At 44.5% G+C, this 17,324-nt stretch overlaps 6 protein-coding genes across 6 annotated transcripts in view; 4 read left to right on the forward strand and 2 right to left on the reverse strand.

Moving 5' to 3' along the window:
* The window catches only part of LOC120956864 (adult cuticle protein 1-like), a 46,215-nt gene that overhangs the window by 21,061 nt on the left and 7,830 nt on the right, over positions 1-17,324 (forward strand). The window lies entirely within an intron of this gene.
* LOC120958129 (uncharacterized) lies at positions 1,410-2,578 on the forward strand. Its single transcript, XM_040380708.2, has 2 exons — positions 1,410-1,896; positions 1,982-2,578. Exons 1-2 carry the CDS (start codon positions 1,891-1,893, stop codon positions 2,477-2,479), a joined length of 504 nt encoding a protein of 167 aa, XP_040236642.2. The 5' UTR covers positions 1,410-1,890; the 3' UTR covers positions 2,480-2,578.
* LOC125907204 (uncharacterized) lies at positions 3,752-4,555 on the reverse strand. Its single transcript, XM_049608180.1, has 2 exons — positions 4,468-4,555; positions 3,752-4,391 (listed from the first exon to the last, which is right to left on the reverse strand). The coding sequence occupies exons 1-2, from the start codon at positions 4,471-4,473 to the stop codon at positions 3,804-3,806; spliced, it is 594 nt and encodes a 197-aa protein (XP_049464137.1). The 5' UTR covers positions 4,474-4,555; the 3' UTR covers positions 3,752-3,803.
* LOC120956857 (uncharacterized) lies at positions 4,654-5,327 on the forward strand. Its single transcript, XM_040378632.2, has 2 exons — positions 4,654-4,745; positions 4,811-5,327. Exons 1-2 carry the CDS (start codon positions 4,740-4,742, stop codon positions 5,264-5,266), a joined length of 462 nt encoding a protein of 153 aa, XP_040234566.2. The 5' UTR covers positions 4,654-4,739; the 3' UTR covers positions 5,267-5,327.
* Positions 5,487-7,232, forward strand: LOC120956860 (cuticle protein 16.5-like). Its single transcript, XM_040378635.2, has 2 exons — positions 5,487-5,597; positions 5,675-7,232. Exons 1-2 carry the CDS (start codon positions 5,592-5,594, stop codon positions 6,158-6,160), a joined length of 492 nt encoding a protein of 163 aa, XP_040234569.2. The 5' UTR covers positions 5,487-5,591; the 3' UTR covers positions 6,161-7,232.
* On the reverse strand, positions 16,574-17,285 carry LOC125907209 (uncharacterized). The gene is made up of 2 exons (XM_049608190.1): positions 17,189-17,285; positions 16,574-17,123 (listed from the first exon to the last, which is right to left on the reverse strand). The coding sequence occupies exons 1-2, from the start codon at positions 17,192-17,194 to the stop codon at positions 16,635-16,637; spliced, it is 495 nt and encodes a 164-aa protein (XP_049464147.1). The 5' UTR covers positions 17,195-17,285; the 3' UTR covers positions 16,574-16,634.

Consider the following 17,324-nt stretch of genomic DNA (forward strand, 5'->3'; position numbering starts at 1 on the left):
GCTTACCTAAGACTGTTACGTGAGTAAGTTCTTATGTAAAGTTCTACAAAACCCACTTCTTCAATCGGCCCCCCTAGTTGCTCCATTGCTGCCCGGAACGTGGCCAAGGTCAGCGGTGCCCTTCTATTTGTGTCACTTTTGCACACCCGGCCAGCAAAGAAACGGTTCCGGCCAAGTTCAAACCTGCCAGCTGCCCTGCCCAAACAAGCGTCCCAGCTGCATGTGTGTGTGTGTTTGTGTGTGCGCGCGCGTGTTTGCTGCAACGGGTTAAGGTGCTTATTACAAAATCCCATACGTGACGCGAATCACCAACGTGTGCACCACCGGCTACAATCTAAGGTGCAACATATTAAAAGAACTCTTACCACCCACCGATCACACCACCCAGTCCAACGCACACACTCTCGCTTCCTGTAAAATGAGCTGCATTCGTGCCGGGCCGGGGCTACAATGCGCGTGCGGTCCAACCGAGGGAAGGACTACTTTCGAGCGCGAACGAACAACAGCCCACTGGCAACAGGCCCGTGCTCAGTTAGAAGGAGGCTGGATGGAATAGATAAAGTTTAATTGCCCGTTCGGGCGTAAATATGTCACGTTCGATAATTGCGTTAATTAGTCGGGCGAGTGGGACTGCACTTTCTGCTGCGTGTTGAATGCCTTCCTACGCATGTCTTTTTCAGATTCCATTTCGGATGAAAGTGTGCAACGAAGCTGCTAGAATTGCTTACTTTTGTATGAGCAGAAGAATTTAGATATTACATAACTAGTACTACCTAGTACTGCAAAACATCATCCAAACAAACTACAAATTGTAGTGGCGTAATAAAGTTCCCGAGTTCCCGCGTGACCACGACATTAGTCACGAACGCCCAGGTCCCCGGGCACGCTCCCCATGTCGCGATTAATCGATCCACCTAAAAGCTGTTCATTAAAAATCAATTCGTTTGAGGAACTTTTGCTCCAGTAATCGGTTTTATGTGATCAATTATCTCACAAGCATCGAGTGCGGGCGAGTGATAACAATTAGTGCTGGTTTTTTTTGCGTCCTGTTCTAAACCACACAAAGCCCCGTCGCTCGACAACTTTTTCCTTCTTTCTGCTGCGTACAAATATAGCACACTGATTGGTTTATCTGCGGCCGATCAAGAACCGCCAGTGTTGATGTGCTGTGCCGAGCCGTTCTGGACACAACTTGCGGCGTATGCTAATTACTATCCGCAGCTCACTATCGCTCCCACGGCTGTGCGACAGCTGTGTGTAACCGTATCCTGGTGACAAGAACACGCCACGTAAGAACGGACCAGATGCCAGCAGGAAGGCCCATCGAGTGCAGAAACGCCAACAAAACCTGCCCCCAGGGCTGCCCTGCCTTGACCGAGCTCCAGTACGGGGGGGGGGGGGGGGGGTGCAGGCTTTGTGCTCGAAGGGGGAAAGTCAATCGTGTGGTGCAAACCTGGGTGTAAGACGCTATTTGCGTACCGAGCCGAACGTCACACAAAACAAACCCCATTCCATCACCCAAGCCGTTATCAATCAATTAGAGTTCAGCAAAGGTGAGCTAAACCCGCCCGCCATCTTGAGTTTGCAGCGCTGGGAGTTACTAATTGTAGCTTTCTCCCACTGTGTGCTGGTGTGGCAGGTGCACCTAGAATGCACATTGTTCTAGGCGCAGTACGGAGATAATTGACTCCCGGTGGTTTGCCACCTGAACGCGCACAGCATCACCGGCCAAGCGCTGTTTTATTGCACTGCCGTGCGTTACCGTGTGAAGGTTGACTCCCGATGTTGGCTTTATAAAACCACGCGCAATGGGTGAGTCCGAGCGTAAACCGACTGCTGCAGTAGCTGAAGAACCTTCGCGAGACAAACACTCCAGCAAATCAGATCGCCATGAAGGTAAGCGATCGTTCGAAAGCAAAATCTTGAAGTGAAATCCTCAGGAGCTCTTCAAGAAATTCTAAACTCACTTCCCCGTTTTCAGTCGTTTGCTGCTACTGCTGTTGCCTTAATGGCTGCTGTGGGTATGATCGAGGCCGGATACATCGGCGCACCGTACACCGAGCTCGCACACGCGTCGCACACCGTCCACGATACCGGTGCCTACTACGACGATCACTATGCGCCGTTCGCGCACGCTGCTCCAGCCTATGCCGCACCGTATGCTGGCTACTACTATGGCAACCCCTCCGGTACGTACAGCTACTGGGGCGCCCATGGACCGACGGTCGTGCAGGAAAATGCGGCCAGCCTGCCAGCGGCACCCTTGCATGGAGCTCATCTGTATGCGCCGTACGCATCGCTTTACGGAGCCTACGGACCGGTGAAGACGACTGTCGTGCAGGAGAACCATGCGGCCAGTAGTCTTGCGAACCATTGGGGCCTTCCCGCTGCCTACGGTGTGTACGAACACGGGTATGGATATGGACACTACAACCATCATCTTGCTGGTGTGGCCCCAGTTGCTAAGTATTTGCTGTGAAAGATCCATTTGACATAAAAATGTTAATTTGTTCGAAGAAAATTTGCGTTTGACTTTAATTCCATCGTTGCACTAACGAATGCTCCGGAGTAAATCTCTTGAATGCTCTCGATCTTGTCAATCATACTCCACGCTGTACGGTGACATTGAACTCAAAAGAAGAATATTTTTCCGAGCCCTCTGCTGGGGTACAACCACTGTAACCCAATCAAGCCAATCATATCACAGTCACGCGAATAATTGCAGCTGATTTTAAAGCATATCATTACAATATCATCTCACTCAAACGAACTCCAACAAAGTACGCTCATCATCCGACGGACACACATTAAAGTAATCATTCTAATTTGACGCACTCGACCTATCCCCCTTCCCTTGCCCTTTCAAGTACACGACAGCTTAATCCACCGTCAGCGAGGCTGTCAACGGCATTGAAGTCTTAATCCTGCACACCTTACTCATTAGCCGAGCTAGAGTTTGGACTTTTCTGCTTCCTGCAAAGTTAATCCGCTCGGTTTGCTACAGATGCTCGAGAAATGGTAACGAAACAGAAGGCAAGAAAAAAAGAACTCTCGCAATCGATCGATTTCGCAAAGGCACACGCGACAGTAAGAACGGAAGGGATTGCTCTTTCATTTGCATAAACCTTTTGCCGCCAGCTGGCCCAGCGTGCCCAGCTCGTACCGTGGCGTTACCGTTGATAAATGGTAATCAATCAACGACAGCCGCAACCACTGCATCCCCCTGCCGCGAGCGGTCGAGAAGGGGAGACGCAAGGGCACTTGACGTAAAACATACCCACACCCATTCGAGGTAATCGCTCGTACTGCACCCGAACCGAGGGCAGAGGCACCACTTTGTGATGATGTGACGGCCGATGTGCAATGTGTGGTGCATGGACAGATTTGCTACTCTATTCCAGCAATCCGGTGCAATAGGGTGGTGGAGGAAAGAAAAGGAACAAATTGTCGGTTGTAGCGTACTACGAACATTTGCAAGATTAATGTATCTAAAGACAGAACGGTAACGTGCATACCGTTCATGCTTCGGAGCTTTTAATCTTCATTGGATTTTTTTGATGTATAGCAAATCTTTCAGCTAAGCACTATTTCAAGGTGTGGTAATAAAAAACCCATATCCCAACTGACAACAACACAGTACATCGATCAAATATTGGACATAAAAAAATTAATACAAAATTATTGACACAAACAAAAATATCATCAAACATCTAAGATAACAATTTTTAGTGAAAATTAATAACCACAAAAATTAAGCATTGCAAAATCTCTATAAAATTTATTTACACATCAATACCAATCCTTTAAGCAACAATCGACTTCTGGTTCACCAGATGGCCTGGCAGAGGGGCCACATGAACGGCTCCCGGGTTGGCAGCAACGTACTTCGCGGCATGACCCTGGACTGGGAGGTAGTTGTTGTATCCGTAGCCGTATCCGTGACCGAGACCGTATCCGTGCTCCACACCGTATCCTCCATACAGACCCAGCGGGCTGACCGTCTTCAGAGTGTTCACGTTGGCCTGGACCACAGTTGGGGCGTACTTGGCACCGTAGTATCCGCCATATAGACCCAGCGGGCTGACCGTCTTCAGAGTGTTCACGTTGGCCTGGACCACATTTGGAGCGTACTTGGCACCATAGTATCCTCCATACAGACCGTTGTTGTAGACAGAGTACGGAAGAGCGGTCGAGTACGGGTAGGAGAGGCCATGGTCCAGCACCGATGAGTATCCCAGTCCACCGAGCGACGAGTAATGGCCCAGACCATCATAGGCACCCAGCCCATGGAGGCCAGAGCTGTAGGCGTACGGAAGGACCGACTGTACCGCTGGCAGATATGATCCCTGGGAGACGGTGGCCAGAGCCAACACAGCGATCGCGATGAATCCCTGGAAGGAAGAATAGAACCAATGATAACATATCAGTACCAACCATATGTTGACCGAATTGATCGATTGAACCCACCTTCATGGTCACAGTTGAGTGCGTTGGTCGATTGGATATGATCGCGAAAACGTTGCAAGTGAACTGTGATCGTTTGTCCCAATGATCGTCTGCTTTTATAACGAGCCAAACGCGACGCTTTTCCGGCCTTCTGTTGGACCTTGACGACGGAGTTTTCCTTTCGTTTTGGACTTCCGGTATAAAACACTATAAATGATGCGTTCGATTGTGTTTTTGGTATCAGTATTCGTACAGCTCTTCTATCAACACAACATCCAACCAATCCACTCAAAATGAAGGTAAGCTTCGTCGGAAATCTCGATACAAACATCCCTGTTCATCCAATTCTTGTATCTCATTCCAGTTCTTCATTGCAATCATGGCTGTGGCGTTCGTCGCTGCCTCGGAGGCGTCCTACCTGCCATACGATGATGTCCTGTCCTACCAGCACGGCTACGGCTATGGACTTCCGGTGTCGAAGGTGGTCTATGGCTCGTCGTACGATCTCCCAGCAGCGGTGGACAAGTACTCCTACCCATCATCGTTGTACGGTTCCTATCCGGCCGTGAAGAAAGTGGTCGAATACCCGTCGGTTGCTCCAGTGCTGGCCACCAAGGTCGTTGATAACAGCTACGATCTGGGATACAACAAGCTGGTCGCTCCAGTGCTGAGCAGCGGATACGGTCTGGGATACAACAAGCTGGTCGCTCCCGTCGTCGCCACCAAAGTCGTCGATAATGGACTGTGGAACTATGGAGGATACGGTCTGGGATACAACAAGTATCTGTCGACTGCTCCCGTTGCCAAATACGTGTTGTAAATGTAGATAATATTGTTTTAATAAACCGGCTCCGATTCATGACGTGTGAATGTTAACCCAAGCTGATCGCCATTCTGTTTGAGCTAGCGTTAGTTTCCCGTTCTCTTTGTTCGATCGTTCGTTGTGTGCTTTGGAAGGGGCGGTATGGTATTGTTTGTGGCGATTTTGGGGATTGCATTTTTTGTTGTACTTTGGAAACTACATTCATGATTGTGTTTCCTTCTACTGGTATAAAAGGCGTCTCTGTACTCATATCAATCAGAATCAGAACGATCTTCGACTCGATCGCATACCAGCATCCAACTCAAACCCCTAACCAGCAATCATGAAGGTAATTCAAAGGCTTTCTCATCTCCATCAAGTGTCCTCAAGTAAACGCTCCTGTTTTCTGGTTCTTTTTCTTATCAGTGCATCGCAGCTGTAGTCATGGTGGCTCTGGCCGTCGTCGCTGAGTGCGGCCTCATTCCGGCTCCGGTGGTGTACTCTGCTCCCCAGACGACTGTCGTCCAGCAGAATGTGGCTCCGAAGTACGTGGTTTCGGCCCCTCTCGCGTACGCCGCTCCCGCTTACTCCTATGCCGCTCCGTCCTACTCCTATGCTGCGCAAACCGTCTCCCATGCCGTCCCAGCCGTCTCGTATGCCCGTGTCGCCTCAGTAGCTCCAGTCGCCTACTCCGCGCCATCGTTCTACGCTGATTCGGATGTGGTGGAAGCTGCTCCAGTGGCCGTAGCTTCTGCTGCCACCGTCGTCGCTCAGCCTGCCGTGGCTGTTGTCGCCCAGAAGCAGGCTCGCTATGTTGCTGCCAACCGTGGCGCCGTCCACGAGGCTCCTCTGGCCGGACATGCCGTCAACCAGCAGTCCCTGAACCTTGAAGCTGCACCTGGAACTCTGTAAACATAATTTATTATCCATGTACAAAATCAAGTCGCGCTTAGAACATAAACGAAATAAACTTGAACATGTTTCAAAGTGAAATGATGATTTGTTTCATATGCTTGATGAGCTGACGCTTGTGTTAAAGAAATTTAGTAATATTGGGTTGGATTTAAAATTAATTGGTTTGTCAAACACTAGAATGCATTGAAAACTTAAAATTTAGGATAATGTAGAAAACCAATCATATTTTGAGTTAAATATTCCATTTATTTACAATTTCACATACATTTGCTTGAGATCACAGTCATTTACGCCACAATCGACTTCTGGTTGACCAGATGGCCTGGTAGAGGGGCCACATGGACGGCTCCCGGGTTGGCAGCAACGTACTTCGCAGCATGACCCTGGACTGGGAGGTAGTTGTTGTATCCGTAGCCGTATCCGTGACCGAGACCGTATCCGTGCTCCACACCGTATCCTCCATACAGACCCAGCGGGCTGACCGTTGTAGAGCCTTCTACTCCGTACTCTTTATTCTATCTTCCGACGACACTACTCCCAAACCTTACTCTACGAAGCTCTAATCTATTCTGCCACTTTGATCTCTTATCTCCTTGCATCATCTCGATCTCTTATCTCCTTGTCTTCCCACGCATCTCGATCCTCTCACGCATTTCGCCTCTCACACAATGCTTAGGCTACGTTGCATCAATCCTGCCACTTGGATCTCTTATCTCCCTGCATCCTCTCGACCTGGTCTTCTCACGCATCTCGATCCTCTCACGCATTTCGCCTCTCACACAATGCTTAGGCTACGTTGCATCAATCCTGCCACTTGGATCTCTTATCTCCCTGCACCCTCTCGACCTGGTCTTCTCACGCATCTCGATCCTCTCACGCATTTCGCCTCTCACACAATGCTTAGGCTACGTCTGCACGAGTAACGCGACCGAGGTCGCTACATCTCATTACACTTTTTTTGTTTTGTTTTAGATCTTTTACTTGCGAGCCTAATGCTTTGTGTTGTCCTTGACTACGTTCTTCTTTTCGGGATCAAGTAGGAAAACTGATGTACAATAGGCTTCCCTCAGCTAGCCGCTCGCGGCCCAAAATGATCCATTCCCCTTTTTTTCACTTTCCTGCAAAACGCACCCGAATCTTTTTTCTTGTGTTCGTGCGCCCCCTTAACAAGCTTCCTCGTGGGTATTTATCCTTTCGTACATGTATACGATCTTCGCATCTATACATGTGTACTACAGACTTTCCTTGCTCCGCTCCTCACAAGTGTACGCGCCATTTCGATCTGCATCATGTGTCGTTACCGCGTACTTACAGAAATCACCAGGAGACGGATCTCAACGATCTTCACGATCAGCATCAGTTGGTGTAAATGATGTTAGCAGGTGGGGGTAAACATCTCTGTCAGCTTATCATCTTTCTGTTCAGCTTATCGATCATCTTTCGGTCCGGTCGGACACGTTCTTCCTTCCTTCCACAGACGAATTCGGTAGGTCACCAGACAGATCTTCACGAACAGGTCATCAGCATCAGTGGGTGTAAATGGTATTAGCAGGGGGGGTAAACATCTCTGTCAGCTTATCATCTTTCTGTTCAGCTTATCGGTCATCTTTCGGTCCGGTCGGACACGTTCTTCCTTCCTTCCACAGACGAATTCGGTAGGTCACCCGACAGATCTTCAAGTGGCGGGTGGTATAATTCGTTCACGTATACGTTACTGCACTGCAAAATGTGTCGAGATTCTTTGTAGTTAAAACTTTGTAAAGCTAGAGTATATTCTTTATAGTAAAAGAGTTTTTTTTTTTTTTTTGTTGGAGTTGGTCTCCTGATTCTTTTTTTTTTTTTTTTTTTTTTTTTTTTTTTTTTTTTTTTTTTTTTTTTTTTTTTTTAATACGTTATAAGAGTTTTTTTTTTATGTTTTTGTATGGATACAGTATAATAGATTGGATTTACCCGCAAGTGTTTGTTTCGTTTTTCTTATTTACTCTCTTCTACTATTAGTGTGTCCATACATAAACATTTACAAACATTCAATTACCTACTAACCTTAGCTTATCCTACCTCATCCTACTTACTTTAATTTTTTGTTTACATTTTTAATTTCTATCCCTATTCTCTAATCGTAATACTTTTTTACCCTGTTATTATGTACCTTCTCTAACCTTCTTCCATTCCTGACCACACATGTCTGTTCAGTCGGTATCTCTACTACCTCGTAGGGGCCCCTCCAAATGTTTTGCAATTTCTGTCCGGCTCCAGTTGCGTTATTTCTGATCAATACTAATTCACCCCACATAGGTTGCCAGTCGTTTGTGCCTCGATCGTATATGACTTTTCGTTTTTCTTTTGATTTTTTCAAATTATCTATTGCTAAGGTGTGTATTTTTATAAACCTGTCACGTAATTCCTCACAATACTCATCATAGCCCCGTTTAGTTTCTACTTTATAGATTGATGTTGGCAATCTTGCTTTTCTGCCATACAATAATTCGAATGGCGTAAACCCTGTAGATGTGTTCATTGTTGTATTAAATTCAAAGGTGAAATATGGGAGCCATTCATCCCACGTTTGTGGTTTTCCCTGTACATATTGGCGAAGATAGGTTTTCAATTCTCTGTTAGATCTCTCCACTAGATTAGCCTGTGGATGGTACGCGCTAGTATTAATTTTTTTTATTTTAAGGAATTTACACATATTTTTCATTACCTCACTCATGAAATTAGTTCCCTGATCGGTTACTATCTCTTTTGGCGTGCCATGTACGCATATGACCCTCTCTATCAAACTTTTTGCAACTGTCTTTGCTTCTTGATTAGGTAGCGGAACAACGAGTAAGTATCTTGTTAGGTCGTCTTGCATGACCAATCCATATTTGTTGCCTGATTCTGATTCCGGCAGAATAACTATGTCAATATACAATTTTTCTAAAGGTGTTGTTGACGTTGTAGTGATTTGCATAGGGATTCTATTGTATCGACATATCTTATTAATTTGACATGATTTGCAACTTCTAACGTATCTTTCAATGTCTTTGTACATGTTCTTCCAATAAAACATTTCTCTTATTCTTTTCTTCATTCTTCTAACTCCTACGTGTCCTCCTAAAGGAGCATCGTGAAATTCCTTCAGCAACGTTTCAACCTCACTCTCATCAACCTCTATTCTTTCAGCATCTGGTTGAAAATGTTTGTACTTGGATTTATCTACGCGATTAGATTTAATTTTTCGCTCCATCCTTTGCTCCATCTGCTCTGTCATTTTATCATCGATTTCAATTCCTAGTAAGTTGTCCCAATGGTTATCCTCCTGTTCCTCTGAAATGTCAGACTTTTTTCCCAATTCGTTATTTATTTGCTCTCGTATTATTTTTTTCGTTTGTTGTCTAGTGACAATTGCTACTGCATCCTTTTTCGATTCTAGGAGATCCTTCTCATTTTCATGTGGTAATCGTGATAGAAAATCAGCCACTATATTTTCTTTTCCTTTTTTGTACCTGATTTCACATTCTATTCCTTGTAATCGTAGTCTAAGTCTTGTGAGAGTGGAACTGTTTTCATTTAGACTCCATAATGAAACCAATGGTCTGTGATCTGTATAGATTATAAACTTTTGGCCAAAAATATAGTGTTTGAAATAATCCACGGCCCAAACAATCGCCAATAACTCCTTTTCTATCGTATGATACTTCCTTTCTGCCGATCCTAACGATCTACTGGCGTACGCTATGGGTCTTTCCATATTTGTCTCATTAGAAAGCACTGCCCCTATAGCATGCAGGCTAGCATCTGTAGTAATAACAAATCTATCTCTGTAGTTCGGCCGAACGAGAAGCGGTTCTGACATGAGACAGCGCTTTAGTTGCTCAAATGCATTTTCGCAATCTTTGGTCCAACTAAAAACAGTGTCCTTTCTTAACAATTCATTCAATGGTTTTCTGATCTCCGCAATATTTTCTATGAATTTGGCATAAAAGTTTATAGTGCCCAGAAAAGATCGTAACTCTCTAATATTTCCAGGATGTTTCATTTGTTCAATCGCTTTCACATTCTCCCTAGTGGGTTTTACCCCTTCTTTGTTTATGACATGACCTAAAAACTCCAACTCATTTTTCAGGATTTTACACTTTTTTGTTTCTACCTTTAAATTATGACCGACAAGTGCCTCCAATACTTTGGCCAGATTCTCATTGTGTTCTTCAATTGTATCACCCGCAACGATAATGTCGTCTAAATATACTAATGCTTTGAAATTACCGAGCTCATATATCACGGTATTCATTAGTTTTTGGAATGTAGAGGGGCTATTCTTCAAACCCATTGGCATCCGTGTGAACTCAAAATGACCTTTGGGGGTTGAAAAAGCCGTTTTTGTGGCATCTCTAGGATGAATCGGTACCTGATAGAACCCAGATTTTAGGTCTAATGTGGAAAAATATTGACTGTTTCCTAAACTATCAAGTATGTCTGTTATTAAAGGAATCGGATAAATAAAAGGTTTTGTGATTGTGTTAAGCGACCTGAAGTCCACTACTATCCTATATCTCATAGTTCCATTTTCATCTTTCTTTTTCGGGACGCATAAAACGGGCGCATTCCATGGACTCTTGCTTGGTTTTATAATATTATGTTTGAGCATCTCCTCAATTTCATCATTAATCTGTGACTTGGTAGCCTCAGGAAATCTGTATTGCCGTTTGTATATCGGAACATTGGTGGTTGTCTCTATTTCATGCATAGCAGATGTTGTGAAAGTCAATGAGTCACCATTAATAAAAAATGCCCTACTATTTTGCTTTAATATTTCTTCCACTTTGATCTTAGCATCCCCTGCCAGATGGCTTAGTTCTATCATTGTGAGCAATTCTTCTTGCCTTAAACGTTCTTGCTTAGGTGCAATATTTCTAGCTTCCATTATGTCGAAGTCCTTTATATCCTCGAGCTTTTCTGATAATTTTAACTCTTCATCCACTTCGTCGCGATCATCAAAACATTCTTCATCTTCTTCGATTTGATATTCATTGATTTCATCCATTTCTTTCCCTTTTAGAACGATATACTTTAAATCTTCCCCGATTATCTTCACGTGTCTTCTAAGAAATTCTCCACCTAGTATTGATCCAAATATTAAGTCATTAACAACTTGAAATTTAATTGGGAATTTTAATTCTTGAACTACGACGAACGTTTCAAACGAGCCGATAGTTTCCATAGGCATGTTATCCACTCCAATAATTACTATTCGGTCATTAAAATTAATTTTTACCGCACCTAATCTTTTAACCTCCTCCAACTTCATTAAATTTATCACTGATCCCGTATCCACCAAAAATTTTGAATCTATTAAGTTTTCCGTTAAAGGCAATTGTATATATGGAAGATTATTTTCAAATATTATTTCAAGAAACAACCCATTAATTTGCGATACATCGTTGCGATTTTTCGTATATGTACTGTATGTTGCGTGAATATGGGGGTCCCAAGAAGAACCCCCCGTATTTAGTTTTTTTGAAACTGGTTGTCTTGCTCAGTCCGGTAGTTAAAATTTTGTTGCCATGGTTTTCTCGGTGTACTGTTTCTAAAATGATTTAAATTAGTGTTACTGAATTTATTGTAATTTGAATTAGAAAAATTGGGTTGTTGATATCTATGATAATCAGGAACAGTGTTACCTTGAGAACCGTTATGGTCATTATCATTATTATTGTTAAAATTGGATTGATGTGTTTTAATACTATCGTTATTATTATTGTTATTTGTATTAAAATTTCTAGAGCTATTTCCAATACTACTGTTAAAATTATTACTATTATTTCTATAACTATGACTAGATTGTGTAAAACTACTGTTTGGCTGCCCACCGCTTGCGGAAGTACCGTTACTACCGAGCGTTATGTTACCTCCATTTTGCGTTCCTATCGACCGATTCAGTCTTCCTTCTATTTTTCTAATGGTCTCTGCCTCCTTACACTCTTCTTCTAACTCATCCAACAAGCTTTCGAATGTTATATGCTTCTTGCTTCTTGCGACTGTCTTTAGTTCGGGGTTATTCAACCCGGCAATGAAATGGATCCTAAGATTTTTTATTGCGTATGAATCTTCTTTACATAATCCCGTCAGTTCCTCTATCAAGTCTTTCAATTTTAGAGCCCTATTCCTATAGGATAAGTACGATTCCGATTGATTTTGTGCTAATGTTTCAACTTTTTCGAAAACTTCTTCTAAGCTTATTCTCTCACCGAATTCTTTTATAAGATTTACACGTAGGGCATCCCATGTGCTTGCAAAAACGCGTTTGAAGCTTGCTGCTGCTGGACCTTTTAATTTAGTGAGCACAACTTGAATAAGGGGCTCATCTGAATCCTCATCAGATAGAAGTTTAGCAAACGAATCGCATTGGAACAAAAAACTATCCAGTTCCTCCGCTACTCCCTTGAATTCTGGTATATATTTGATAGCGTCCTTCATTGAAAACTCGGTCGCCATTTTCTTTGACCCAGATGGGTTATCCCAGGCTTTCTGAATTTCGACGCTTTGGTTAAAAAAATCCGCCTTTAGAACTTTCAGATGAGTTCTGTACTCTTCGTTTCCTGACACTGCGGTTTCTGTTGAGTTTAGATTGTCGCGAAATCGTGGAATGTCTAACAGACTATTATGGGCTTTTTTTACTTTAATTTCACGCCCTCTTAACATAAGGATCCGTTCGCACATTTGTGATAATAACTTTTTCAAAAAATTACTAATAATTTAATTAATCTACTATAAATAAATAATTTAAAAAATATATATAAATAAATAAATAAATAAATTAAGTAAGTAAGACGCCTAGCAAACACTAATTCTTTTTTTTTTTTTTTACACTGTATTCACTATTACACGCATACACAAGCAATACGGTCAGGCCATTATCTATGAACTAAAGCGAATCACACTCATACACCCACACAACTACACCATAATTTAACGACTTCACGTTTTATACGGACATTTACTTACCGACCTAAATACCGTTCTAGGCACAAACATAAATTTAATAAATAAACTTAAATAACATTGAAACTGAAACTTTTTTACCACAATTACGCACAAAAACTAATTTTTTTAACACCAGCCAGAAATGGCGTCCCAACGCAACCTTTTTTTTCCGCTGTCACCACATGTAGAGCCTTCTACTCCGTACTCTTTATTCTATCTTCCGACGACACTACTCCCAAACCTTACTCTACGAAGCTCTAATCTATTCTGCCACTTTGATCTCTTATCTCCTTGCATCATCTCGATCTCTTATCTCCTTGTCTTCCCACGCATCTCGATCCTCTCACGCATTTCGCCTCTCACACAATGCTTAGGCTACGTTGCATCAATCCTGCCACTTGGATCTCTTATCTCCCTGCATCCTCTCGACCTGGTCTTCTCACGCATCTCGATCCTCTCACGCATTTCGCCTCTCACACAATGCTTAGGCTACGTTGCATCAATCCTGCCACTTGGATCTCTTATCTCCCTGCACCCTCTCGACCTGGTCTTCTCACGCATCTCGATCCTCTCACGCATTTCGCCTCTCACACAATGCTTAGGCTACGTCTGCACGAGTAACGCGACCGAGGTCGCTACACCGTCTTCAGAGTGTTCACGTTGGCCTGGACCACAGTTGGGGCGTACTTGGCACCTGTACGTGCCGTTAAGTATCCGCCATATAGACCCAGCGGGCTGACCGTCTTCAGAGTGTTCACGTTGGCCTGGACCACAGTCGGAGCGTACTTGGCACCGTAGTATCCTCCATACAGACCGTTGTTGTAGACAGAGTACGGAAGAGCGGCCGAGTATGGGTAGGAGAGGCCATGGTCCAGCACCGATGAGTATCCCAGTCCACCGAGCGACGAGTAATGACCCAGACCATCATAGGCACCCAGGCCATGGAGGCCAGAGCTGTAGGCGTACGGTAGGACCGACTGTACCGCTGGCAGATATGATCCCTGGGAGACGGTGGCCAGAGCCAACACAGCGATCGCGATGAATCCCTTAAGGGGTAAAAAAATTGTTTTTGGTTTTTTTGAATTAGCCTAACTTACTCTTTGTTTATCGTACCTTCATGTTGTTTGTGTTGAGGATGATTATTAAAGATGTTTTTAGGTTAAGCTCGCTGAATGAACTAAATTTTTCCATTAAGGACAGTAGCTTAAATATGATTTTCATGGAAACTTTGCTGCTCGTTAGTTTGGCATTGACAAATTTAGTGAAATGATAGCACTACCATGGCTTGGAGGTCATAATCGATTTCGGTTGAAAGGTTTTTGCTTTAGATTGGGTTCCAAATGATCTATACATGTGTTTCTGAGTCTTTTCCTCTTCGAATTTGATTTTGTTTTGGTTTCCATTCGTGGTACAATGCGAAAGCGTTTGTTATGTCTTCTCTTCGATTTTTATTTATTTTTTGACAGGCCGTTTGCTGGACAAACGTAAAATTTTATGAGGTGTGTCCTCACTATTTTCTAAAATAGAATGTTAAATGATGATTGCATTTTCAAACTATCAATGACAAATACGATCAATTACCTTGAGACAAAAATCATATAAAACTGTTCACTTAAGACACACCACACTCAGAGCTGACTGTCTTTTCCTAACGTGCACACAAGCTACCACAAAAGACACAAATGAAGGTAATCTAAAAATTGATATTTGAACAGAATAAGAGAACAACTTAATAAATTATTATTTCGTAAAGGGCTTCATCGCGATCGCTGTGTTGGCTCTGGCCACTGTCTCCCAGGGATCGTATCTGCCAGCGGTGCAGTCGGTCCTTCCGTACGCCTACAGCTCTGGCCTCCATGGGCTGGGTGCCTATGATGGTCTGGGCCATTACTCGTCGCTCGGTGGACTGGGATACTCATCGGTGCTGGACCATGGTCTCTCCTACCCGTACTCGGCCGCTCTTCCGTACTCTGTCTACAACAACGGTCTGTATGGAGGATACTACGGTGCCAAGTACGCCCCAACTGTGGTCCAGGCCAATGTGAACACTCTGAAGACGGTCAGTCCGCTGGGTCTATATGGCGGATACTACGGTGCCAAGTACGCCCCAACTGTGGTCCAGGCCAACGTGAACACTCTGAAGACGGTCAGCCCGCTGGGTCTGTATGGAGGATACGGTGTGGAGCACGGATACGGTCTCGGTCATGGATACGGCTACGGATACAACAACTACCTCCCAGTCCAGGGTCATGCTGCGAAGTACGTTGCTGCCAATCCGGGAGCCGTCCATGTGGCCCCTCTGCCAGGCCATCTGGTGAACCAGAAGTCGATTGTGGCGTAAATGACTGTGATCTCGATCAAACGTGTATGGAATTGTAAATAAATGGAGTATTTAACTCAAAATATGATTGATCTTCTAAATTATTTTCAATTTTAAGTTTTCAATGCATTCTAGTGTTTAACAAACCAATTAATTTTAAATCCAACAACTTTTTACTAATTTCCTTTAACACAAGCGTCAGCCCATCAAGCATATGAAACAAATCATCATTTCACTTTGAAACATGTTCAAGTTTATTTCGTTTAAGTTCTAAGCGCGACTGGATTTTGTACATGGATAATAAATTATGTTTACAGAGTTCCTGGTGCAGCTTCAAGGTTCAGGGACTGCTGGTTGACGGCATGTCCGGCCAAAGGAGCCTCGTGGACGGCGCCACGGTTGGCAGCAACATAGCGAGCCTCCTTCTGGGCGACAACAGCCACGGCAGGCTGAGCGACGACGGTGGCAGCAGGAGCTACGGCCACTGGAGCAGCTTCCACCACATCCGAATCAGCGTAGAACGATGGCGCGGAGTAGGCGACTGGAGCTACTGAGGCGACACGGGCATACGAGACGGCTGGGACGGCATGGGAGACGGTTTGCGCAACATAGGAGTAAGCGGGAGCGGCGTATGCGAGAGGGGCCGGAACCACGTACTTCGGAGCCACATTCTGCTGGACGACAGTCGTCTGGGGAGCAGAGTAGACCACCGGAGCCGGAATGAGGCCGCACTCAGCGACGACGGCCAGAGCCACCATGACTACAGCTGCGATGCACTGATAAGAAAAAGAACCAGAAAACAGGAGCGTTTACTTGAGGACACTTGATGGAGATGAGAAAGCCCTTGAATTACCTTCATGATTGCTGGTTAGGGGTTTGAGTTGGATGCTGGTATGCGATCGAGTCGAAGATCGTTCTGATTCTGATTGATACGAGTACAGAGACGCCTTTTATACCAGTAGAAGGAAACACAAACATGAATGTTGTTTCCAAAGTACAACAAAAAATGCAATCCCCAAAATCACCCCAAACAACCATACCATCCCTTCCAAAGCACACAACGAACGATCGAACAAAGAGAACGGGAAACTAACGCTAGCTCAAACAGAATGGCGATCAGCTTGGGTTAACATTCACACGTCATGAATCGGAGCCGGTTTATTAAAACAATATTATCTACATTTACAACACGTATTTGGCAACGGGAGCAGTCGACAGATACTTGTTGTATCCCAGACCGTATCCTCCATAGTTCCACAGTCCATTATCGACGACTTTGGTGGCGACGACGGGAGCGACCAGCCTGTTGTATCCCAGACCGTATCCGCTGACCAGCTTGTTGTATCCCAGACCGTATCCGCTGCTCAGCACTGGAGCGACCAGCTTGTTGTATCCCAGATCGTAGCTGTTATCAACGACCTTGGTGGCCAGCACTGGAGCAACCGACGGGTATTCGACCACTTTCTTCACGGCCGGATAGGAACCGTACAACGATGATGGGTAGGAGTACTTGTCCACCGCTGCTGGGGGACCGTACGACGAGCCATAGACCACCTTCGACACCGGAAGTCCATAGCCGTAGCCGTGCTGGTAGGACAGGACATCATCGTATGGCAGGTAGGACGCCTCCGAGGCAGCGACGAACGCCACAGCCATGATTGCAATGAAGAACTGGAATGAGATACAAGAATTGGATGAACAGGGATGTTTGTATCGAGATTTCCGACGAAGCTTACCTTCATTTTAGTTGGATTGGTTGGATGTTGTGTTGATAGAAGAGCTGTACGAATACTGATACCAAAAACACAATCGAACGCATCATTTATAGCGCCTCCTACCGGAAGTCCAAAACGAAAGGAAAACTCCGTCGTC

Source organism: Anopheles coluzzii, chromosome 3, assembly GCF_943734685.1.
Source record: "Anopheles coluzzii chromosome 3, AcolN3, whole genome shotgun sequence".
Taxonomy (NCBI): Eukaryota; Metazoa; Arthropoda; class Insecta; order Diptera; family Culicidae; genus Anopheles; species Anopheles coluzzii.